The sequence below is a fragment of the Staurois parvus genome, unplaced genomic scaffold (assembly GCF_062004578.1).
Source record: "Staurois parvus isolate SC_StPar_1 unplaced genomic scaffold, SC_StPar_1.0 ptg000548l, whole genome shotgun sequence".
In the NCBI taxonomy this organism is placed as follows: Eukaryota; Metazoa; Chordata; class Amphibia; order Anura; family Ranidae; genus Staurois; species Staurois parvus.
Window position 1 is genome coordinate 4842653 of NW_028318344.1, and position 25216 is coordinate 4867868.

General features: G+C 40.7%; 1 protein-coding gene and 1 pseudogene across 2 annotated transcripts in view; one reads left to right on the forward strand and one right to left on the reverse strand.

Annotated features, from left to right (window-relative positions):
* Positions 1-25216, reverse strand: part of CACNG7 (calcium voltage-gated channel auxiliary subunit gamma 7) — a 151050-nt gene that overhangs the window by 15590 nt on the left and 110244 nt on the right. For both annotated transcript variants that reach the window (XM_089690974.1, XM_089690975.1), the window contains exons 3-5: positions 16229-16315; positions 9998-10138; positions 1614-1759 (exon numbers count right to left, since the gene is read on the reverse strand). In XM_089690974.1, the coding sequence (XP_089547100.1) occupies positions 1614-1759; positions 9998-10138; positions 16229-16315 (374 nt within the window). The remainder of the gene's footprint in view (positions 1-1613; positions 1760-9997; positions 10139-16228; positions 16316-25216) is intronic.
* Positions 16360-19103, forward strand: LOC149451139 (uncharacterized; annotated as a pseudogene).

Genomic DNA, 25216 nt, shown 5'->3' on the forward strand with positions numbered 1-25216 from the left:
ATTTTACCTATGCAGGGCAATGCAACAGGTTTGCTTTATGCCTTTCTCCCTCATGTGACAGTGCTACAGATTGGTGATAAATCCAACACTATCATATGGGGGTGGAGAGACAATCCTCTCCAAGCACCAATTACAGTTACTCTGACTTTACATAGAGCTTCCTTTTATTGCTTCCAGTGGCTGAATGGAACAACAGAGAAATTAAAGAATTTGTACAGCTGGGTCAAGCTTTAAAGAAACCCTACAAAGGCAAAATGCACATTTGCTTTAAGTTTCATCATTCTGCCATGTCAGCAGATAGTTTGAGCAAAGCTGTCATACTACCTACGAACCAAACCACAGCCTGTTGATAATAATCATTCTGTAAAATCTTTTAATGCATCAGCTGCTATGAGGATGAATGATGAAAGTCAATAAAATGTTATCGGGGCACGGCATAGTTACTGCATAATTCTGAGGTCCTTGGACATGCATAATGCCGTCCCTATGGGATCAGGAAGTTACAGAACACCAGGTTTTCTGCAGCCCCAGAAATGTGAACAGCATAGCATACTGATGCACATGGCCTATGGAGAGGTGAAAGCTAAAATCTATTAAAATTTTAAGTTTTCATGTCTATCTAAATTTCTCCATGAGCTAAAGCTTCAGGGGTTCTTATGCTGCTGTGACTCTGCATTTCTTGGAACGTTGTTGATGTGCTGAGTAACATCAAAGAGACAGAAGTGCAAAATCAATAAGGGAATATAAAAGAAGGATATTCATGGAGGGGACTGCTGAGAGACATTATTTTGACATGCCAAGTGGCAAACCATTATGTATTGTTTTTGGGACTGCATACAGGGTTTCAGTGGTTGAAGTCTTCTAGGGAATTGATCACAGGACTTAAAGCGGAGCTGCACCATTGTGCTTTAAGGCTTTGTCCCCCACTTCCTGTTAAGGATTGGCACTTTTGGGGAGAGGGTAGCCAAATTTAACAGGTACCCACTCCCACTTCCTGTGCAATAGCCTAAGGTGATAGGAAGTGGAAGTTGTTCTCCCCCCTCCCTCCCCATAGTCTTCTGGGAAACCTGACAGGTCCCAGAGGTTCCAGAAGACTACAGGACCATTCACAAAGCGCAGAGCTACTCGCTCATGCACAGTGGGCACCTGACTGTGAAGCCACAGGCTGTCACAGCAGGGTGCCCACACTGAAGATGCCGGTGCCGGGGAGAGAAGACAGCCAGTGAAACCAACCGTAGTGAGGACACCGCTGGACTGAGGGACTGGTAAGTAAGTGTCTGTATTTTAAAAGTTAGCAGCTACAGTTATTTTAGCTGCTAATTTTAATTTTTTTTAATTCAACTGGAACTCCGCTTTAAATCCCTGTATGATCCTGGAAGGGTCATGTCCCTCTCCACTCTCTTCCTGGTGTCCAGCTTGCTTTTAGAACACTTTTTGTGAGACATGTTGAGCCCAACATTTTTTCTGTAGCAATGGTAGTGATGGAGAAGAAAGTCAATAGAGCATTTACATAAAATTCAGATATTTAGATTGCAGGGCTACCAGAAATTACAGCCCTTGGAAAAAGCATGCTTATAAAAATTTAAAGTTTAGTGAAAAAAAATTTCACAAACCTCTTTAAGGAGAAACGATGAGGCTGCAAAAGCAAAGGACCAGCCATATCGGTAGTGGAAGTACTGTTCAGAGCTGCTGGGCCGGTTCATGACTTCATCATTAATACTTGAGATATATAAAACCAAGCCTACAATTAGGGAAAGGCCTGTAAGATAATCAAAACACAAATTAATTATAAGATTTCATTATTCTTCATTCATTGACAACTATAACTGCAACCACAATATTGCACATTTATATACTGTATAACAATATCACCATGCAGCAAACCCTTCATTAATCTGAAACAAATATTCTCTGAGAGCTTGCCAGCACCAATATGTGTTACACTGGCACAACTTAACTAAAAATTTGAAAAACAATGCGTGTGATGCACTCTCCCCTCATAGCTTATGATGAAGTCCAGTGAGATGCAACAAGTCAATCTGTAGCAATTAATACCGGTATTATGCTGCTGAATGGAAGAGAGTTGTACATGCTGTTAGGGATTGGTGTGTTTGGGAGATGAAACCCCTGGGATTGGATATGAACAGGACTGCTTTTTATTTAAAAACTTATTGTTTTTATGTGAGTTCCTTTTTATGATTCTTAATAAAACTTGTTTTTGTGGAGAGCATAGATCTCTCTTTACTGAGGAACATATGCAGAAATCACCTAGACACAGTGACAAAGGTTCCAGGTCTGAGGCAGATAACAAGAGGAAAGGAGCTATTCTGCAAGCTGCAAGAGGCGTCAATCATTCTTTTGATACAATGGTATTCCAGTATATGTGATGTAGCCCTCTTAAAGCTCTTAGAGGTCATGTATGAGGGTGAGCACACTACTGTTTCTTATACATGTGTGAAGGTGGCTTGAGGTAGGGGGAGGTCCTGAGTTGTAATAAGAATCACAGTGGGAAGTTTCTTCTGATAATGAATACTCATTTCATAGAGTATATGAACTGAGATGGGGATTGTTTTTGGATAAAATTATTTAACCTATTCATGGATTTACTTAATGGTTTTGTTACTTTTCACATATTTTTATTTACTAAGTTACTGAGATTTTCTTACGAAGGTAATTTATTTACTGCACTATTTTGGCACTTCAGATCTGTTGTATGAATTGTTTAATATTTATTACAGGATTACTGCATGTGAATTTTGGAATAGAAGGTTTATATATAAACTATATTTCCAAAAGTATTGGGACGCCTGCCTTTACACGCACATGAACTTTAACATATAACAGCTTCAACTCTTATAGAAAGGCTATCCACAAGGTTTAGGAGTGTGTCTATGGGAATATTTGACCATTCTTCTAGAAACACATTTGTGAGATCAGGCACTGATGTTGGATGAGAAGGCCTGGCTTGCAGTCTCTACTCTTATTCATCCTAAAGGTGTTCTATTGGGCTGAGGTCATCTCAGTCAAGTTCCCAAACTAGATCATCCATGTCTTTATGGACCTTGCTTTGTGCACTGGTGCGCAGTCATGTTGGAACAGGAAGGTGCCATCCCCAAACTGTTCCCACGAAGTTGAGAGCATGAAATTGTCCAAAATGTCTTGGTATGCTGACTCTTTAAGAGTTCTCTTCACTGGAACTAGGGGCGCCAAGCCCGACCCCTGAAAAACAACCCCACATTATAATCCCCCCTCCACCACATTTTACACTTGGTATAATGCAGTCAGCAAGTACCATTCTCCTGGCAACCTTCAAACCCAGACACAATCATCGGATTACAAGACAGAGAAGCATGACTCCTCACTCCAGAGATCACATCTCCACTGCGCTAGAGTCCAGTGTCAGCGTGCTTTACGCCACTGCATTTTACGCTTTGAATTGCACTTGGTGATATTTGGCGTGGATGCAGCTGCTCGGCCATGGAAACCCATTTCATGAAGCTTTCTACACACTATTGTTGTGCTAATCTGAAGGCCACATGAAGTTTAGAGGTCTTTAGCTATTGACTCTGCAGACAGTTGGCGACTCCTGCGGACTGTGAGCTTCAGCATGCGCTGACCCCGCTCTGTCATTTTATGTGGCCTACCACTGTGTGCCTGAGTTGTTGTTGTTTACAGTTGCTTCCATTTTGTTATGATACCACTAACAGTTGACTGTGGAATATTTAATAGCAAGGAAATTTCACAGATGGACTTCCTGCACATGTAGCAATCTCTCACAGTACCACGCTTGAATTCACTGAGCTCCTGAGAGCAACCCATTCTTTCACAAATGTTTGTAGAAGCAGTCTGCATACCTAGGTGCTTGTTTTTACACACCTGTGGTCATGGAGGTGACTGGAATACCTGAATCCAATGATTTGGAGGGGTGTCCCAATACTTTTGGCAAAGTAGTGTGTATACTGTATGTATGTATATTATATATATATATATATATATATATACACACAGTATATACAGTTGTGCTCAAAAGTATATATATACAGTTGTGCTCAAAAGTATGCATACCCTGGCAGAAATGGTGACATTTTGGCATTTATATTGAAAATGACTGATCATGCCAAAAAACTGTCTTTTATTTAGGGATAGTGATCATATTAAGCTATTTATTATCACATAGTTTTTTGGCTCCTTTTTAAATCATAATGATAAAAGACGTCACCCAAATAGCCCTGATCAAAAGTTTACACACCCAGGAATGTTTGGCCTTGGTACAGATGCGCAAGATGACAAACACGGGTTAAAATGGCAATTAAACGTTAATTTCCCACATCTGTGACTTTTTAAATTGCAATTAGTGTTTGTGTATAAAAAGGTCAATGAGCTTGTTAGCTCTCATGTGGATGCACTGAGCAGGCAAGATACTGATACAAGGCAATGGAGCTTTATAAAGATGGAAAAGGATATAAAAAGATATTCAAAATCTAGAATATGCCAGTCAGTACTGTTCAACTACTTATTAAGAAATGGAATGTTCAGGGATCTCTTGATATCAAGCCAAGGTCAGGTAGACCAAGAAAGACTGCAGCCACAACTGCCAGAAGACTTGTTTGGGATACAATGAAAACCCCACAGGTAACATCAGGAGAAATACAGGCTCTGGAAAAAGATGGTGTGGCTGTTTCAAGGAGCAAAATATGATGATACTTAACCATTTCAATACCGGGCAATTTTACACCTTCCTGCCCAGGCAATTTTTCACGTTTCAGCGCTCTCACATTTTGAATGACAATTGCGCGGTCATACAACATTGTACCCAAACTAAAATTTTATCGTTTTCTTCACACAACTAGAGCTTTCTTTTGGTGGTATTTAATCATCGCTGGGGTTTTTGTTTTTTGCTAAATTAACAAAAGAAGACCAAAAATTTTGAAAAAAAAAACACATTTTCTTTGTTTCTGTTATAAAAGTTTACAAATAAATAATTGTTCTTCATAAATTTAGGCCAAGATGTATTCTGCTACATGTCTTTGGTGAAAATAACCCAAATTAGGATGTATTATTTAGTTTGTAGGAAAGTTATAGAGTTCACAAACTATGGTATAGATCTGAAAATTGATCAATCCTGAAGTACTGACAGCCAATCTAATTTTTTGAGGTCCAAGAATGTCAGAACAGTACAGATATCCCCCAAATGACCCCTTTTTGCAGAGTAGACAGTCCGACGTACTTCATAAGAGGAATGGCGAGTTTTTTGAAGTTGTATTTTTTTGTCATAATTTTTCGGAAAATGAAAAAATTAAAAAAATTATTTTCACTATTTTTTTTTACATACTGTCACCAGTGCAGTACAGCGTCATCATATAACTGGCATGGCGGTGAACAGGGACACTGACTGGTGACAGTATGAAAAAAAAAAAAAAAATATATATATATATATATATATATATATATATATTTTTAATTTTTTTATTGTTTTTAATTTTTTATTACTTTTTTTTATTTTTTTTAAGATTTTTTCATATTTTACTATGACCAAAGTAGTACAATGTTACCATAGTAACATTGTACTACTTTGGGGAAGTGATCAGTATTTTTTTTTTTTTTTTTTAAGCAAATAATTACTTTGCTATAAGCAAGCATTTACCTGAATGAAATCGATTCATTCAGTTTTTTTTTTGTTTTTTTGTTTTTTGTGCTTAGCTGTGATTTGGCCACAGCTAATCACATGACATGTGCATGTGATTAGCTGTGACCATTCACAGCTAGGCACTAGTATACAATGGATGGCATGAATGAAGCCATCCATTGTATACAACTGTCATGTGACCTGCTGTGATTGGTCACAGCAGGTCACATGGTACTGGCAATGGGGGCCGGTACTCAGATTTGTCATTGGCCGTGTCTGAGGTACTCGGCCGGTGACAGATCGCGCCGCTGCGCGGCTCTGCAACCGCGCGAACTGCACATGTGCGGGAGCACGCCAAATGGCGTGCACCCGGAAAGCTGATGCATTTTTGCCGCTGCCAAACGGCTATAGGCCGAGCGGCTAATGGTTAAACAAAAAGAAGCTGCATGGTTGAGTTGACAGAAAAAAGACTTTACTGTACCAATGCTACGAAAAAGCTCAGTGAGCCGTGTCATGGTGTTGTCAGGCATATTGTAACCAGGCTTTTTGTGGCATTGGTGCAGTAAAGGCTTCTTTCTGGCAATTCGACAATGCAGCTCATTTTTGTAGTATTGTCATATTGTGCTCCTTAAGAGCAGCCTGTATTTCTTCTGAGGTTATCTGTAGGTTTTTCTTAGGACCTTATTTCCATTGCTGGAGACTGTAAGCATATAAACTTTTGGACTGGAGGCAACATCCATCTGTTAGGATCAACAACAAAAGATTGTCATGTTTTACTGATCCTAACTTGTCTATAAGTTAACCACTTGCCGCCCAGCCACTATAGATATTCGGCGGCAGGGCGGCACTCGCAGGCAAAACCACGTTTTAAAACGTGTGTTTTGTAAACAAATAGGGGGCGCGCGCGAGGCGCGCCGCCGCCCTATCTGTCCCGCCGATCACCGCCGCAGATGTGAGTCGCCGGGCGGCAAACAGTGACAGACAGCACAGCTGCACTAGCTGTGCTGTCTGTCACTTCCCTGTCAGCTCGAGGATGAGCTGATCGAGAAAGAACAGTTTCTCTTTCTCGATCAGCCTTGTCCCATCCAGTACACACCCCCGCCCCCTAGTAAAACACTCCCCTCACTCCTATAACCCTTCCCTGCAAAATAAAGTTAACCCCTTCCTTCCCATTGCCATTAGTACAGTGTCAGTGTTTTTTTTTTTTGCACTGATCACTGTATTAGTGTTTTTGGGGATGTCAGTGACCCCAAGTCAGTACCCCCCAATGTCAGAATGTCCGCCGCAGTCCCGCAGTCCCGCCGTAAGTCGCTGGTCGCTGCCATAAGTCCCCGATCGCCGCCATAATTCGCTGATCGCCGCCATTATTAGTATAAAAAAAAACTAAAAATCCCAGTATCTTTCCCGCCATTTGTAAACGCTATAACTTTCACGTAAACCAATTAATTTACACGTATTGGGTTTTTTTTTTTAGCAAAGACATGTCGCAGAATGCATTTTGGCAGAAATTTATGACTAAATTTGATTTTTGCATTTTTTTTTACTGGACATGTTTTATAGCAAAAAGTCCAAAATATTGTTTTTTTTTCCTCAAAATTGTCAGCCTTTTTTTTATAGCGCAAAAAATTAAAACCGCACAGGTGATCAAATACCACCGAAAGAAAGCTCAATTTGTGGGGAAAAAAAGGATGTAAATTTCATTTATGTACCATATTGCATGACCGCGCAATTGTCCTAATTATACTAGCACAGCGCTGTATAGCAGAAAAATGGCGTAAATTGCAGTATTTATACCGTAGTTTGTAGACGCTATAACTTCCACACAAAGCAATCAACATACACTTATTGGGATTTGTTTTACCAAAAACATGTAGCAGAATACATTTTGGCCTAAATTTATAACCAACTTTGAGTTTACTATATATTTGTTATAGCTGAAAGTAAAAAATATTGTTTTTCTTCAAAATGTTTGGTCTTTTTTTGTTTATAGCGTGAAAAATAAAAAGCGCACAGGTGATCAAAGTACACCCAAAGAAAGCTCTATTTGTATGAAAAAAAGGACGTAAATTTTGTTTGGGTGCAGCATTGCATGACCGCGCAATTATCAGTTGAATTAGTGCAGCGCCGAGTAGCAAAAAGAGGCCTGGTCATTAAGGGGGGTAAATCCTCTGGAGCTCAAGTGGTTAATATTAGACGACTACACAATGTCTGACACTTTACCAATATATGCAGAAAGTGAGCTATTTGCCTACTAATTTCTGAATAGATTGTTGCCTAAAATGGCAGGACTCAAGGAAGGCACAAAGCTGTCTACAAAACCACTTTGATGATTATCAATAGCAAGTTTATCACATGACAAGACGCACTCTATTTGTGCCTAATGAACTGTTCAAATCAATGAGACTCTGACTTGCACTGATTTTGAAAAAGGTTCCTGCACTATTTTTGGCAATTTCATGTGCAACTTAAATTGACATCTGTGCATGAAGTCACACAGATATCGGCAAGCCACACATGAAATTGCACTGACCAGCGGCTTTGAAATCGTGCTACTTCAGCTGAAGTAGCGCAATTTCAAATCCACATTTGGTGTGAACTAGGGCTAGCACACATCCTGTTCTAGCAATAACACCAGGTCCTTATTGTTGTTGTCCTTGAACAGTTTGTGTATCTTCGTTGGTGCAATAGTGTAGTATGTAATTACAGTTTGTCCATAAAACTAGAACAGAATTGCTAGCAGAGAAGGATGACAATGTAATGTACTCTTCCAATCATTGGTTCCATTGTGTATTGATGCAGAGTTCAAAAACTGACTATTCTAGCCACTCTAGCACCAGCAGATCTTGCTACTGTGAGTTTAGTCAGTTGACTGGGGTAAGTGGCTCAAAGCCTTTGGCCTTGTAGGGCAGAAACTATAGATTCCTCCCTGCTACTGGGGATAATGAAAATGCATACACTGGCAGATGTTCCAGAAAATGTCCAAACTCAAAAATTACAACAATAATTAGGCTTTTGGGTAAAGGAAAACTCCATACAAACTTTTTCATTTAGATTGTGAGGAAAATGATGATGAAAGCCTCTACTTAAATTATTGTTTCTTTTTTAACTGTCTCCTGGGTTTAGAAAAAAAAATATTGATCACAGCACACTGCACTTTCAGTTTTGCAAAGTTGGCCAAAATACAGGGGTGTTGTGACGGGAGTGATTTTGGGTGGGGGGCCCATGGAACACAGCCCCCTTTGGAGAGGTGGGGGGACACCTGTCTCAGCTCCCCATATTCCTATTAGGTGTAAGTCACCCTGTGCCTGTTAGGGGTACAGGGTGAAACGTTCTAATATTGGTGTGGGGGTTGTTCATTGTTCTCTGCCATGTGGCTGCATCCCATTGTTCTGTTGTGTGTCTTGCTTGGGAGCAAACTATTATGGGATGTAATGTTTGTGTATTGGTGTGGGGGTTGTTCATTGTTCACTGCCATGTGGTGCATCCCATTGTTCTATTGTGTGTCTTGCTTGGGAGAAAACTATTATGGGATGTCATGTTTCCGGCAGCCCTTCCCCCTGATGGGACGGCCTGCTGATGTGTTTCCTGTCTGGGTGCGTATTTACCCGCTCTGTGTATATATCTTGTATCTATGTTAAAATAAAGCAGTATATCTCCTGTTTTAGTACAAGCCTGGTGCTGTCTCATCTTGTATGGCCAGCGGTGGTGTCCGTGGATCTGTGTTCGGACAGGGAAGCGGGAGTCTAATGGAAATACCCTAGTGCAATCTGGGTCCGGTTCCGTTACAGGTGTATTCCCCATATTTGTCTTTTTCTTTTCTTAAGGTGGTAGGAAACACACAAAACTTCAAATCTGGAGATAACAGATTGAGAATTATTGCAGGGAGATCTTGCAGCTATTGACTCTAGGATATACAAGATGCCAACAAGAAATTCAGTTCAGCAGACTCCACCTATGACTGAAATATCACTTTTATGTTGATATTTTAAGCACAATACATTTCTTTTAAAGGAGGTGATTTATTTTTTATCAAAATACTTTTTAATATGGACATATCACTTTTCCCATTCTGGTTCTTGCTATAGCTTACCTCCTCTGCTATCAACTCTTCACCATCTACAGCCTTGTGTGAGCTCAGTGTTGTTTTGTGTGAAAATTCAGTAATTTCTGAATCATGGGGGACCTTCCATCCTCCCCAATGTTACAGTACTCGTGTAGGTGGAGAAGAATACATGCTTACCAATACTTGGTATTTGCAAGGGCTCCAACTGGAAAGTGGGCTTCAGAGGAGTGTGGGGAAGGTAAGTGTTAGCAGCAGAGCAGATGGGCTATAAAGAGTACCTGTTACTTGAGCCAAGTTTAGGAACTTACCAGAAAGTATGAAGAAAATTCCAGAAACAAATGCTAGTATGGTCCTCTGTGGTCGGATATGCCCAATGTTGCTGATGACAAAGGCCGTAAACACAAGAAAAAGGCTAACCATAGGAAATGGGGTTGCACTGCGGATAGTCTCTGCATTAAAAAAAAGAAAATCTTTGAAACCCTAAATGTCAGCATAAGATGTAAGTGCAAATATATACACAACTAGAACGATGCTGTTAAGGTAGATGTAAGCTCAAACAGAGTGACATTTAGTTTGCTAAAGCACTGTGTATCATAAACAACTACCCTTTTTTTAACTCTAATATTTTCTAATTTATTTTCTAGACTTTGTAGTATCTAAGTAATGCTGATGTCCTGCAACCACTTTACAGCTGTTTATTGTCTACATGCACTCTGATGACGGCCGCATGGCATTTTTCAAACTGGGTTTTCTAATAATAAAAACAGTGAACCATGCCTATATAATGTGTGTTGAGAGGGAGCTAGGATCAGGGTGAAGTGACCCTAGGGCAAGAAATAAGCAAAAGAAACACAAACTACATGTAAACACCTAATAGAGAACGTATTTGTCCTAAACAAAAAAATGGGCTGGAGTTGGGCTTTACAGCTGAGTTCTGGAAACAAAACTTTCATTGAAATATTGTATATTCTTTAGTAAGCACAAAGGATATACATCAACTTTGTGTGCACTAGATACCTTAGGAAACTTAAGTATTACCTTATAAAAGTACCAGTGACTTCATCACTGCACTGCACATAGCCTGTGCAGAGAGTAGAGCTGTGGGAGGGACCCAACAGGCTACATCCACTACAACCTATCTGCAAAAAGCTATACAAGGGGGTGGAAACAAGACCAGTCACCCTGCAAAAGGACAAACAGCAATGATGAGTCTCTATTACAGGAAACTGCTGTACAGAGGCAAAGTTCCACAGTGGATTGCTACACAGATCTGGCAAAAATATGCAAAGCACACCAAGATGAAAGTAAGAATACATATGGCTCTTGTATTAGAAAACCTATACTAATACTTAAAAAGAAGGAGTATTCCTGATGTTCTCTGGTAAAATACCATTTTGTCATTCCAGCATCACCATGTAAAGGTCCTCTGCAAAGCAAACTGAAATGAAGCTGTAAATCATATGTACATAAGATGCCGGGGATGTATTTTATTAAGACATTTTAATCTTCCATGAACTAGAGTCATTTGCATTATATGAAAATAAAATAATACTATGAAATGTAAAATCTTCACCCTCTTTTATACATCATATACATACTAGTTTTATTTATACTTAAAGTTACACAGATTTGGGACCCCATAATTCACATAAATATGAGAAATATTGTGTAAATATATGCAACAGAGCCAACTATTAAAAAAAACTGAAAAGTGTATTTTGTACATATTTTTGTACTTTTTTCACATATAATAAAACACATGCATGTTATTTCTTAAAATATAATATAAAAAATCAAGTAGATATACAAAGTAGTAAAACAAAAATTAAACTAATGCATGGCAAACTGAAGATTTTTGTCTAGACAAATTACTATTGTAGAATGCATTAAGGTTTTGCATATCTTTTTTAGCAGTACAAATATAGTACTATCAATTCCAATGGTTTTTTGTAACATGGGAACCTTCTTGTCACCTGGAATAACCCTTCCCCCCATCTATCCCCATTCCACCCTCCATTATTGTCTGATTCAGGGAATGTCCAATTGCCTCTTGGGGGATCAGGAATAATTTTTTTTCCCCTGCTGGAGCATATTGGATCATTATTTGTATTGGTTTTGTGCCTTCCTCTGGATTAACTGTGGGTATAGGATTGTGTATATAGGATTGTATACATTTTTTGCTTTTTATTGGTGGAACTAGATGGATTTTTTTCCTACCAGACTAACTATGTAACTATTTAAAAAACCCTCAGCCTTTAGAACCACTTTGAGTAGTATAAAGCAGCAGACTCAAAGACGTTGCCTAAAAAATAGGAATGACAGCTTTTTTCTTTTATATAAGTGTTGACCATAGGTGCCTCTTATGCAGGCCATAGATGGTTCATTTATCAGCCGAATTTTAGTCCGAAAGAATAATCGGTCGTTATTCGCACCGTTAGTGGGGCAATGTCATCAGCCGATTTTTGCGGTTCCTCCTCATTTCTTTTATCGGTAATGCTGGAAAATTTACGAAAAATGGCCAATTTTCGTAATCATTGGTGGCAACAGAACGACCGATGTTTCGTTTTTTGGCTGACAATTCGGCCGATAAACAAACCGTCTATGGCCTGCATTAGGCTGTTACTTTCTACTCCACTGCATTTTGTTTTAATTTTTGCACCTGTGAATGTGGGTGTATGCTGAGATGTATGTATGTGTCTATTTGGATATAAGGTAGTATTCAGTCCCATATTTCAGGGAGAGGACTGGGATTCTTCGAATTGGAGAAGCTGTTATTCAGTCCCATATTTCAAGGAGAGGACTGGGAATCTTTGAATTGGGAAAGCAAGAACAACCAACTATCTATTTCATAGTTACAGCAATTTCTGTAAGTTAAAAAAGTGCAACAAACAAAGTGTGCCAGGGTACCTCATTATTGGTGAGCATGGTGGACAATGAGCGTTCCTAAAGGTCTTAGTTTATTGTGATATACATTTTACATCTTCATTTGTATCTTTCAGCATTCAGTCATATAACATCTGAGAGATCCAAAAGAAGTAGGCACTGGTTGAAGTTGGCAAGACTTCCTTCTGCCAGACATGAGATCTTAAAGGGGTGGGTAGTTTTATATACTTACAGCATGTGTCATTGACTGTGGGTCATGCTCTTGTCAATGTTTTAATGGTGAAGAATCTCCACTAAAAGCCATCAGCTCAAATTGTCTTATTACTATTAGCCAAGTGGGCAAATGCCCTTCTATCCCCAGTCCAGTCCTCCTTGCAGATTTTGCATAGTCTATTTCCTGGAAGTCCTCATTTCGCTTTCATATGACAGTACAAGAAACAAATGTGAAACAGAGAGAGTGCAGTTGGGACAGCTGCTCTGGGGCCCAGGAAGGCAGCAAAACCAAAGCACAATGGGTACTCCTTATTAACGGTTATATATTTGTATTACTTTCTGTAAAGAGTATTCATTTGTATTCTATTTTCCTCCTATCTGCTGTTTGAACATCTATAGGTTTATTTGGCTGACTGAACAAGAACTGTAGGAAAAATCTCAGTTCCTTTAAACCTAGCCATTGAATAAAATGCTTAGTGTTTTTTGAATAATATGCAACTCTAAACCCTAATACTGGAAAAAGGATAAGTATGACTTCCTTGGACTTGGAACCTTCCAGTCGCCAACAACCTTTAGCTCTTGCGTTTAGCTGACCATAGACACTAGAATGAACTGGTCAGGAAAAAAATAATAGATTTGTTTTTGAAGTTTCTAAGTCATACTTTTGTTGTTTTTTTTAAATATTTGGATCTCCAGAGAGAAATCAAGGAGTGTTTGAGCATCCAATGTTGGGATCCAAACTTAGGCTCAAGGTACAGAATCATTGTGGTACTGTACATACTGCCAGAGTTGGAACCAAAACTTGGAATGTGGACCTACATGTGGAAAGTGGCTGAAGACCAGAGGTACCATGCAAAAGTATGCCGGGACTGTTGTGATGGGAAGGAAATTTACACTGTTGGAGGAATTAGGAAAGGATCTCTAAGAGAGATTTGTGGATTGCTGAAGGAATACAGTGGTACCTTGTCACAACTGATATGGAAGATGGGGAGTAAATAAATTGTTTTATTTAATTTAGGAACTCTCCTTTGGTGTTGTGTTTATATGAATGGCTCCTGAGTGAGGTCAGAATTTAAGATAAATGTTAAATTGACTGAATTCTTAAACATAACCTGGCGCTTAACCTCTTTATCCATGCCCTACTCTTTTCCAATCAATAATTACCTTGTAAAACCAAGGTATTGCAATAGTGATGTGTTAACATCTGTGCTAAAATCCCTATCCATGAACCAAAATGGTGAATTAAGTACTCTTGTAAGGCCCCAAGGTTTGCTGGTTCCTGCAGTATTTGCCCACAAGACACATACTGAATATTGACCTTGACCTTTATTGACTAAGCACTGAAATTCAATATCTGATATCCTTACCTAGTGCAAGCTGTAAGGTGACTTGTCAAGAAAGCAAGCAGTGAGGAAATCATCCATGGACACCCCACTTACCAGCACTGTGCTGTATGCTGTTTGAACCATAGTAAAGTGGAGGTTCACTTTCAAGCTACAAAGCAATTCTAAATTGATATTGTCCAGGTGTTGATATACAGATGAAATATAATCATGCAAAATAACAACAACATAAAAAAACAACAACTGTACCTATGAACCAGACACCACCACCACTAACAGCTTGAGAATTTAGACTCTCTGTACCTGAACCTTGTTTATACTGAGTGGGGAAAGGCATCATACACTACTCTGGAGGCCGAATGAGTCTGTGGTGGAAGAAAGAATAGAAGTCAGACTATGGTGCTTCAAAGGAATATTCTGGCTGGGAACAGGGCATTGTAAAAATTCAGCTTTACATTGCAGAAAACTTTTCCTCTAAATACTTTTGTCACAAAGCTTTGATGGAACTTACATCTATCTTGTATTTCTCTGCTCACAATGGTCTAAAACAGCCATTCTCAGCTTTTCTACCATGGTGGAACTCTATAAATAATCTTCAGGTCTTGGAGAACCCCAAGCAAACATGATATCTACAGCTTAAGGAACATTATCATGCTTGGCAAGTTTTAAACATAATATTAGATAAAGAATAAAAATGTGGCCTACCTAGCATATCTGACACTCAGAATGGATCATTTTCTAACACCCTCCTGCTCTGTATGACAGAATTGTTTTCAGTAATAACAAGGCACAAATTATAATAATAATAATAATAATAATAATAATAATGGCTGGAAAATGAAAGTAGGCAGTACAAATTATAGTAATTTATAAAGTGCAGCTTTTATACTGTTGGTCAGTGAAGACAGGCCCTCTTACCTAGGTGGTCAGTGAGGAAACGCTGTTACATTAGGGGTCATTGTTAGTAAAGAGTAAAGGTCATTGGGAAGAATACACTGTTTCAGTGTTTGATCATTGGGGTGAATGCACTGTTACAGTGTTGGGTCATTGGGAAGAATGACTCATTTACAGCCTATTGAAAGATCACTTGTGTCAGTGGTTACTTACCAGAGAATCAAAAGGAGAAGGTGTCACAATTATGTAGCCATCTTCCAATCGGAGTTCAACCCACCAATACCCGATGCTCAGGGAATCAGATTGTGTAATAAGCTTAAAGTGGTTGGAAAGGCTGAATGCTTTTTACCTTCATCCATTCTATGCATGAAGGTAAAAAAAATCTGTATGCAGCACTGCCCCCAGCCCCCTCAATGCTTATCTTAGTCTCATCACGAGCCAACTGTCCAGGATCTCTGCCTCCTCATTGGCTGAGACAATAACATCCAGTCAGCCAATGAGTAGAGAGAGGGGGTGGGGCCAAGCCATGGCTCTGTGAGTGAATGAACACAGTAGCAGGCGCTCCCATAGCAAGCTGCTTGCTGTGGGGGCGCCCGACAGGCGGAAGGGGCCAGGAGAGCCTGCGGGGGGCCCGAGAAGAGGAAGATCCAAGGTGCTCTGTGCAAAACCACTGCACACAGCAGGTAAGTATAGAAGTTTGTTATTTTCCAAAAAAAATAGAAAAAATGAACCTTTAGAATCGCTTTAAGGATCCCATGTACTTTTCATCATCCCTACACTAGGGGTCTATTTATAAATGATCTCATACAAGATTCAAGCAACTTTCACCAAAAATACACACACTATTCTAATTGGAATCAATTGAAAAAAATTTAAATTCCTGAGAAGTTTGTGTGAATCTTGTGTGAAAACATTTATAAATAGACCCCTTAAATTAACTGAAAAGTGATAAACTGATTCTAAGGTGATACCAGTGAGGTGTTGCTTTGTATAACTGCTGTCATACAGTCCAAGAAAGGCTGCAGAAGAAATAATGGGATCTTGAAATGTCTCCACTGTAGGGGGTGTGCCTTTAGCCATGCATTTTTATACTGGGATGTCTAAGAACAACTATTCTTATCCAAGTGAGAGATACCACACTTTGTAAATCTATGTGAATAGCCCTTGATGAGAAGGATATCCATTTTTTGTGATCTGTGCACTTACTCAGTATGTTTGCAGTATTTTCTGTCACAGCATCCGTATCTGGACCATGGAAAAATTCAGAAGCGACACACCGACCTTTGTCTTTACCTGTAAAGAAAGAATAAAATTAATTTTAACTACATATCTAACAAATGAATTCCAAAGTGGCTAAAGGAATGTAACTTTTTCAACATTTTTTAATGTTTTCAACATTTTTATGCCCCATAGAAGCTAATTAAGTTCCTACTTACAGTAAGGAAAAATAAAAAGGAGAATATGATTGGCTGCTGTTGGTCAACAAAGATTGTGGAAGACTTTCTCAAGGGTCACTTTTAATAACAGACGTAAACCAAGGTGAATCATACCTTAAAACTCAACTCCAGGCAAACAGCTAAATAGACAAATGAAATGCATATAAAAGAACTGCTTTACCTACCAAAAGATTTGAATTTCTATCTATTCAGTTTTGAGACTTCCACAGCTACACCGCACAGTCCTGTCTGGCTGGGGAAGAGACCTGTTAGTAACACTAACATATTTTGTCTCTCCTCTAGTCTTTGATTGGACAGTAAAATGAGGAACAGCAAACTGATTAAATAATTTCTCTGTCACTCTGCTGTCTCCTCTTATCAGCACGCTCCTTACATTGAAGCACAACTGATTGGATCTGTGTGCTGCTTCCCCTTATTTGCTTAAAGTGATATCAAAGGCATGTTTTAAAAAGTAACAAACATGTCATACTGTGGTTTTGCACAGAGCAGCCCTGATCCTCCATTTGTCAGGTTCCCAGCTGGTGCTCCTGGTCCCTCCCTCCTGCAAAATGCCCCCAGAGCAAGTAGCTTGCTATGGGGGCACCAAAGCAGGCTTGCTCCCGAGTTGCTGTTCTGCGTTTCTATTCACACACAGAGTCGCAGCTCAGACCACCCCCCCCCCCATCCTCATTGGCTCACTGGCTCTGATTGACAGCAGCGGGAGCCAATGAGGAGGGAGAGTCCCCGGAGAGCCTAAGCTCTTGTGCACATCGCTGGATCATGATGGAGCTCAGGTAAGTACCGGGGCTGAGGGGGGAGCTGCTTACAGAAGGTGTTTTACCCTCATGCATAGAATGCATGAAGGTAAAACACCTTGAACCTTTACAACCACTTACAAAAACACACAGGATGTGAACTTGCTTATCTCCTTTGTTTCAGTGCTGCGCTGCACTTTTTTATGATCATAGCAAAATAGATTTGCCAGACTAACATCCAGGGGTCCTGGATGAAGATGCCTTGTGGACTTGTGCTAGCTGACTCGCCTCCATTATTTTCCTGCAAATTATATTAATCCACCTCACTTTGTGGCTTGAGATTCATATGTTCTTACCAAATTCTTAACAGATCTGAGAAAGGTTTTTTCCTGGCATATGGCTGTGGAATTTAGCACAAGCTGTAGAAACCTCATAGATCATAGACTACTACTGAGCATGTGCAGCTATCTGGTGCCATATTGTGATGTCAAAAATATAGCAGCAATCCCACACTTAGCAGCCATGAGCTCGCCTCAGCCACAAAAGGCATGAAGGCCATTGGAAAGGAAGGAGGGTGTTGCACACCAGATTAATTGGGTGTCTAATCTCTTTTAAGAGCAGAAGCCCTAAAAATAGACATTCACAGAAAGAAAAGTGCCGCCATGGCTCAACTTCTCTGCATATGACTGAATTGCATTCAAATCATATGCCCCACTCTCTGGGCAGTCCAGGCTGCAGTAAGTGTTTAGCCACAGAGGCAAAGAGCTCAGGAAGGTGTCCTGCCGAGGGCCTGTGTTGGGATGGTTTGGCTCCATCAGCACCTAAGAAGTTCTTGTGTCCCGAATGCATGAGACAAGGAGGCAGAAGCAAACAAAATCAAGGATTATTTCCATGAGGCCATGGCCGATAGTATACATGTGGTAACTAAAGTGCATCTAAAAGTGATCCTAAGGCCAAGAGCACCCCAAAGCAAAGGCAAAGTTCACCACTGGTGCTAGAGATATCCTCTGAAACATCACCCGAATCAGAAGAGGTTTCTGAACAGTTGTTCGATTTCCAACTTATACATCCATATATTACAACAGTTAAGAAGGCCATAGAATGGGAACAAAACTCTCAGTCCCTGGAAAGGATAAGGAGATACTTTCCATACCTAAAAAGACAGGGAGCTGTGTTTCCATGTATGACGAAGATCCGCAAATTGTATGAGAATGAATGGGAGAGGCAAGAAAAGGAGGAAAACACCCAAAATCGATTCGCAAAACTGTATCCATTCAAGGCCTCAAATGCTGATTTCCGGGACACTGCCCCTGGAGTAGACGCAGCCTTGCAGCATCTGGTAAGGTACGTATTTTTTCCCTTAGAAGACTACCACCTTCAGGCACCCAATGAATAGGTGGGAAAATGTTGACCTCTGGAGGATTTATTCTGTGGTAGGCACAGTCTGACGGCTGACCATAGCACTAACCTCCATTTCAAGAGCATTAATGTTTTGGTAATGAATGTGGAAATACCCTAAGATCAGGAGTAGAGGCAACTAGAATTATTACAGTGCTATAGGATCTCAATCTAACGGCGGCATTTCTAGCAGAGGCATCCATAGACCTGGTCAAGCTGCTGGAAAGGTTCATGGCACATTCAGTGACAGCAAAGAGGGTCCTTTGGTTGCATCATTGGGTTGCAGATGGCACATCGAAACAGGAGCTTTGCAATATTAAGTGTAATGGCAAGATGTTATTCGGTAAGACCCTAGAAGAGGCCATTAAGTGAGTCACTGGAGGAAGATCAGGTCTTCTACCTTAAAGGAACAAAAGGAGACAACAGACCTTTCGGTTGGGGCAAGCTGACTTCAGAAAAGCACAAGAGGCCATATCATATAGACCTGGCTGAGAATATATGCTAGAGCCCAATGGAGAGGAACGCAAAGCTGCTTTTTAAGGGGCCTAAAATCAAGAGCATCCCAAATGGCTAAAAATAATGAGAAGTCTTTTTGACGGTGTAAAAGAAGTCTAGAAGATGGCAAGGAATGGTTACAAGATAATATTTCAGGAGAAAACACTGAACATCTTTGTCCACACAGAATGGTCATAGGATCAGAGGAAGAGAATGTGCATAGTAGAATATGTAGCCGGATTACAGTAGAAGGATTTAATTTCTCCAGTGCTTTTAGAACGAGTGAAAAGTGTCTATTCTCCAATCTTAATGCCAAAAGCCTCGGGGCCAGGTTTGGACATGAGATCTCTAAATCTCTTTATCGATCCTAAACTGGCTGGAGACTGGCTGATCTCAATCGATTTGGAAGATGCGTATCTACCTATTCCAGTCAACAGGCACCACCTGAAATATCTAAGATTCACATTAGGAGAAGGCCATTATCAATTCAGATGTCTGCCCTTTGGGATCAGCACCGCTCCCTGGTCTTTTCCAAGATTCTACTAGCCACCATTGCGGTCAATCAATTAAAGAAGATAAATATCTTCCATTACTTGGACGATATCCTGGTAGTGACCTGATCAAGCGAAGAGCTGGCACATTAGCGTAACCTGGTGTTGAGGATCCTGTCCGACTTCAGATGGCTTATAAACGCTCAAAAGAGCCAACTGGTTCCAATCTAGGAGCTGGAATACCTGGGCCTAATATTCAACACACAGGAGGGCCAAATCTTCCTACCCAACTACAAGGTAGCCGAATTAAGAGCTTGAGCCAGCAGCATGATGAAATCGCCTGCATTTTTTACAAGAAATTGCATGGTGCTTCTGGGGATGTTTACAGCAGCAACTTCCACAGTTCCCTAAGTAACATTTCACACAAGGGCTTTTCAAATGTCCTTTTCTAAGACAGTGGGCTGGTGTAACAGAGAATCCGTTTACCAACACAGATCTGCCAAAGCTTAGCATGGTGGATGTCACCAGAAACCCTGTTATGAGGCATGATCCTCAGCCCAGGAGATTGGATCCTGATAACCTCAGATGCCAGTCTCCGGGACTGGTAGGCTCACTGCCTCAGTAGGCAGGTGCAGGGAAGATGGCGTACAACCGAAACCAGACACTCCAATCTTCTGGAGTTGCGAGCAATTTACCTAGCCCTGTTGGCTTTCAAGAGCCTAAAATACAGAGCCTAGGTCAAGTTAATGATGGGAAATCAGACAGATATCACCTATATAGTCCGTTACTACAGCTTACCAAGATTTTGACCTGGGGCGAGACACATGTGGAGGCCATAACTGCAGCCTACATTCCAGGCAAACTAAACCATATTGCGGATCAAATGAGACGGAGATTTCCCAGCAACAGCAAATGGGCAATCAACAGACACTACCTGGAACCAATTTTTGCCAACTAAGAGATGCCCTCCATGGATCTGATTGCAACCCCAGAGAATGCACAAGTGCCAAAATTTGTAACAAGGTAGAGGGATGACAGAGCAATAATGCAGGATGCATTTTCAATACCGTGGAGCTTCCCCTTAGTATACCTTTTCCTCGTTCTGATCATGAGGACATTGTTAAAGATCGCAAAGGAAGAAGTCCATGCCATCCTGATACTGCTTTTCTGGCCTTGGAGGCCATGGTTTCCACTGTTCCTACATATGGCATCAGCCCCACCAGTACCTCTGCCTCTGATAAGAGATTTACTGAAGCAGAGTCAATGGAGCCATCCCAATCTGGGGAGATTGAAACTAACGACATGGCTCTTGAATCAGCCAGACTACAGTCATAACACCTCTCGGAGGAGGTAATTTCTACACGTTTAAGGGCGAGAAGATCCTCTACAAACACTACGTACTCCAGGATTTGGGGGAAATTTGTAGCCTTCGCTGCACAGCGAAAGTTCTCCCCACTGACTCCAAAGATCACAAATGTGCCAGATTTTTTGCAATCAGTGCTGGATAAGGGTTCAGCCTATAACACGATCAAAGTACAGATATTAGCAATATCTTCATTTATAGGGCACAAATAGGAAGATGAGGTCTTAGTAAAACAATTTCTTAAAGCAGAACTAATTATGTGGCCTCCTAAAAAGAACCTCTTCTCAGCCTGGTACTTGGGCATAGTGCTAAATGCCCTGCTCCAGCCCTTATTCATCCCTTTGAAATTATGTGCATTGTGGTTTATAACAGTTAAGCTAACTTTTTTCAGGGCCACTACATCAGTGAGAAGAGTATCAGAGCTATCAGCCCTATCTTGCAGAGACCCATTTTGTATTGTGTTGGCAGATAAAGTTATTGTGCAACCCTCACCCGCTTTAGCCTCCAAGGTGGTCTCGCGACTCCATGTAAACTGGGAGCCTGTCTTACCAAGTTTCATGCAACTGCCGGAGAAAGCAGATGACCTAGACCTTAGACCACTCGATATGGTCAGCTTGTTTACAACCTATCTTCTTTGCTCCCAATGGATTTGTAAATTCGATAACTTATTTATTCTACCAGTATGACCCAGGCGAGGAGATGCGGCATCGGCAAGAATCATAGCTACCTGGATTACCAGGATAATCAGCCTAGCATATAAACAACAGGTCCTTACTCCTCCATAAATGATACAAGTTTATTCAACAAGAGGGGTGGCAGCCTCATGTGCATCACTCGCTAGGGTATCAGTAGAAGGCATATGCAGAATGGCCAGCTTGAGTTCATGCATTACATGCAGACATTACAAATTGGATGTGATATCCACTAAACGGGCTAAGTTTGGGGCGATGGTAATATCAGCACCCTTTCAGACTAAATTAAAAAAAGATTAATGAAGCAGCAAGACAGATTGATTTTGTTGTTTTTTTGTCCTGCCCTAGATTAGCTAAGTTATATCCCAGGTGTGCTGATGTGACTCTGGCCAGGAAAATGGAAAAATGTTACCAATACTTACCATAATTTTCCTTTCCTGGCCAATTCTCACATCAGTTCAACTTTTTCTTCCCTCCCTAGTGGCCTGTTGCATATAGGACAGGAATGGAGGGGAGGAACTCTCTTTTATTCTGCTAAGAAAGGTGGTCCTGAGGGTTCATAGGAGGAGTGGATCACAACCACAGGTGTGCTGATGTGAAGACTAGAGATGAGCGAAGTATTGAAAAATTCGATTCGGCTGATTCGGCGAATTCCAGTATGAAATTCGATTCGATGCGAATTTCTTCGCTACGAAGATGGCTTATAAAAAGGGTTTCTAGGCTTCAGAGAGCCTTTAAATTAGTGCAGAACACTGTACCTTTAATTTAAATGCCCTTGGAGATCAGGAAGGAGAAGGAGAAGGAGAAGGAGAAGGATGAGAAGGAGGAGAAGGAGAAGGCTGAGAAGAAGGAGAAGGAGAAGGATGAGAAGAAGGAGAAGGAGAAGGATGAGAAGATGGAGAAGGAGAAGGATGAGAAGAAGGAGAAGGATGAGAAGAAGGAGAAGGAGAAGGATGAGAAGAAGGAGAAGGATGAGAAGTAGGAGAAGGATGAGGAGAAGGAGAAGGATGAGAAGAAGGAGAAGGATGAGAAGAAGGAGAAGGAGAAGGATGAGAAGAAGGAGAAGGAGAAGGATGAGAAGAAGGAGAAGGAGAAGGATGAGAAGAAGGAGAAGGATGAGAAGAAGGAGAAGGATGAGGAGAAGGAGAAGGATGAGAAGAAGGAGAAGGATGAGAAGAAGGAGAAGGATGAGAAGATGGAGAAGGAGAAGGATGAGAAGAAGGAGAAGGATGAGAAGAAGGAGAAGGAGAAGGATGAGGAGAAGGAGAAGGATGAGAAGAAGGAGAAGGATGAGAAGAAGGAGAAGGAGAAGGATGAGAAGAAGGAGAAGGATGAGAAGAAGGAGAAGGATGAGAAGAAGGAGAAGGAGAAGGATGAGAAGAAGGAGAAGGATGAGAAGAAGGAGAAGGATGAGAAGAAGGAGAAGGATGAGAAGAAGGAGAAGGAGAAGGAGAAGCAGAAGGAGAAGGATGAGAAGAAGGAGAAGGAGAAGGATGAGAAGATGGAGAAGGAGAAGGATGAGAAGAAGGAGAAGGAGAAGGATGAGAAGAAGGAGAAGGATGAGAAGAAGGAGAAGGATGAGGAGAAGGAGAAGGATGAGAAGAAGGAGAAGGATGAGAAGAAGGAGAAGGAGAAGGATGAGAAGAAGGAGAAGGATGAGGAGAAGGAGAAGGATGAGAAGAAAGAGAAGGATGAGAAGAAGGAGAAGGATGAGAAGAAGGAGAAGGATGAGAAGAAGGAGAAGGATGAGAAGAAGGAGAAGGATGAGAATAAGGAGAAGGAGAAGCAGAAGGAGAAGGATGAGAAGAAGGAAAAGGAGAAGGATGAGAAGATGGAGAAGGAGAAGGATGAGAAGAAGGAGAAGGAGAAGGATGAGAAGAAGGAGAAGGAGAAGGATGAGAAGAAGGAGAAGGATGAGAAGAGGGATGAGAAGAAGGATGAGAAGAAGGAGAAGGATGAGAAGAAGGAGAAGGATGAGAAGAAGGAGAAGGATGAGAAGAAGGAGAAGGATGAGAAGAAGGACAGTTCTGTGACAGTTTCTGTCTATTTCTGACAGTTCTGGGACATTCACTCCATACAGCGGTTTCAACCGCTGTATGGAGGGAATGTCCCAGAACTGTCAGAAATAGACTATTTCTGACAGTTCTGGGACATTCACTCCATACAGCGGTTTCAACCGCTGTATGGAGGGAATGTCATAGAACTGTCAGAAATAGACTAGTTCTAACAGTTCTGGGACATTCCTTCCATACAGCGGTTGAAACATTGTATCTATTTGTTTCCATAAATGACATTCTGCAAATACACTTAGAGGAGCGCTGCAGATACACATTTTGCCGGCTTGGAATTAATCTTATTTTCATCCTACTTCTTCTTCTTCTTCTTCTTCTTCTTCTTCATCCTCATCCTTATAAGAAGAAGAAGAGGATGAGGATGAAGAAGAAGAAGAAGAAGTAGGCAAAAAGTGTATCTGCAGCGCTCCTCTAAGTGTATCTGCAGAATGTCATTTATGGAAAAAAATAGATACAATGTTTCAACCGCTGTATGGAGGGAATGTCATAGAACTGTCAGAAATAGACTATTTCTAACAGTTCTGGGACATTCCTTCCATACAGCGGTTGAAACATTGTATCTATTTGTTTCCATACATGGATCCATTTATGGAAACAAATAGATACAATGTTTCAACCGCTGTATGGAAGGAATGTCCCAGAACTGTTAGAAATAGTCTATTTCTGACAGTTCTATGACATTCCTTCCATACAGCGGTTGAAACATTGTATCTATTTTTTTCCATAAATGACATTCTGCAAATACACTTAGAGGAGCGCTGCAGATACACATTTTGCCGGCTTGGAATTAATCTTATTTTCATCCTACTTCTTCTTCTTCTTCTTCATCCTCATCCTTATAAGAAGAAGAAGAGGATGAGGATGAAGAAGAAGAAGAAGAAGTAGGCAAAAAGTGTATCTGCAGCGCTCCTCTAAGTGTATCTGCAGAATGTCATTTATGGAAACAAATAGATACAATGTTTCAACCGCTGTATGGAAGGACAGTCCCAGAACTGTCATTAATAGTCTATTTCTGACAGTTCTATGACATTCCCTCCATACAGCGGTTTCAACCGCTGTATGGAGTGAATGTCCCAGAACTGTTATAAATAGTCTATTTCTGACAGTTCTTGGACATTCACTCCATACAGCGGTTGAAACATTGTATCTATTCTTTTCCATAAATGACATTCTGCAGATACACTTAGAGGAGCGCTGCAGATACACTTTTTGCCGGCTTGGAATTATTCTTATTTTCATCCTACTTCTTCTTCTTCTTCTTATGAGGATGAGGATGAAGAAGAAGTAGGATGAAAATAAGATTAATTCCAAGCCGGCAAAAAGTGTATCTGCAGCGCTCCTCTAAGTGTATTTGCAGAATGTCATTTATGGAAAAAAATAGATACAATGTTTCAACCGCTGTATGGAGTGAATGTCCCAGAACTGTCAGAAATAGTCTATTTCTGACAGTTCTATGACATTCCCTCCATACAGCGGTTTCCGGCAAAAAGTG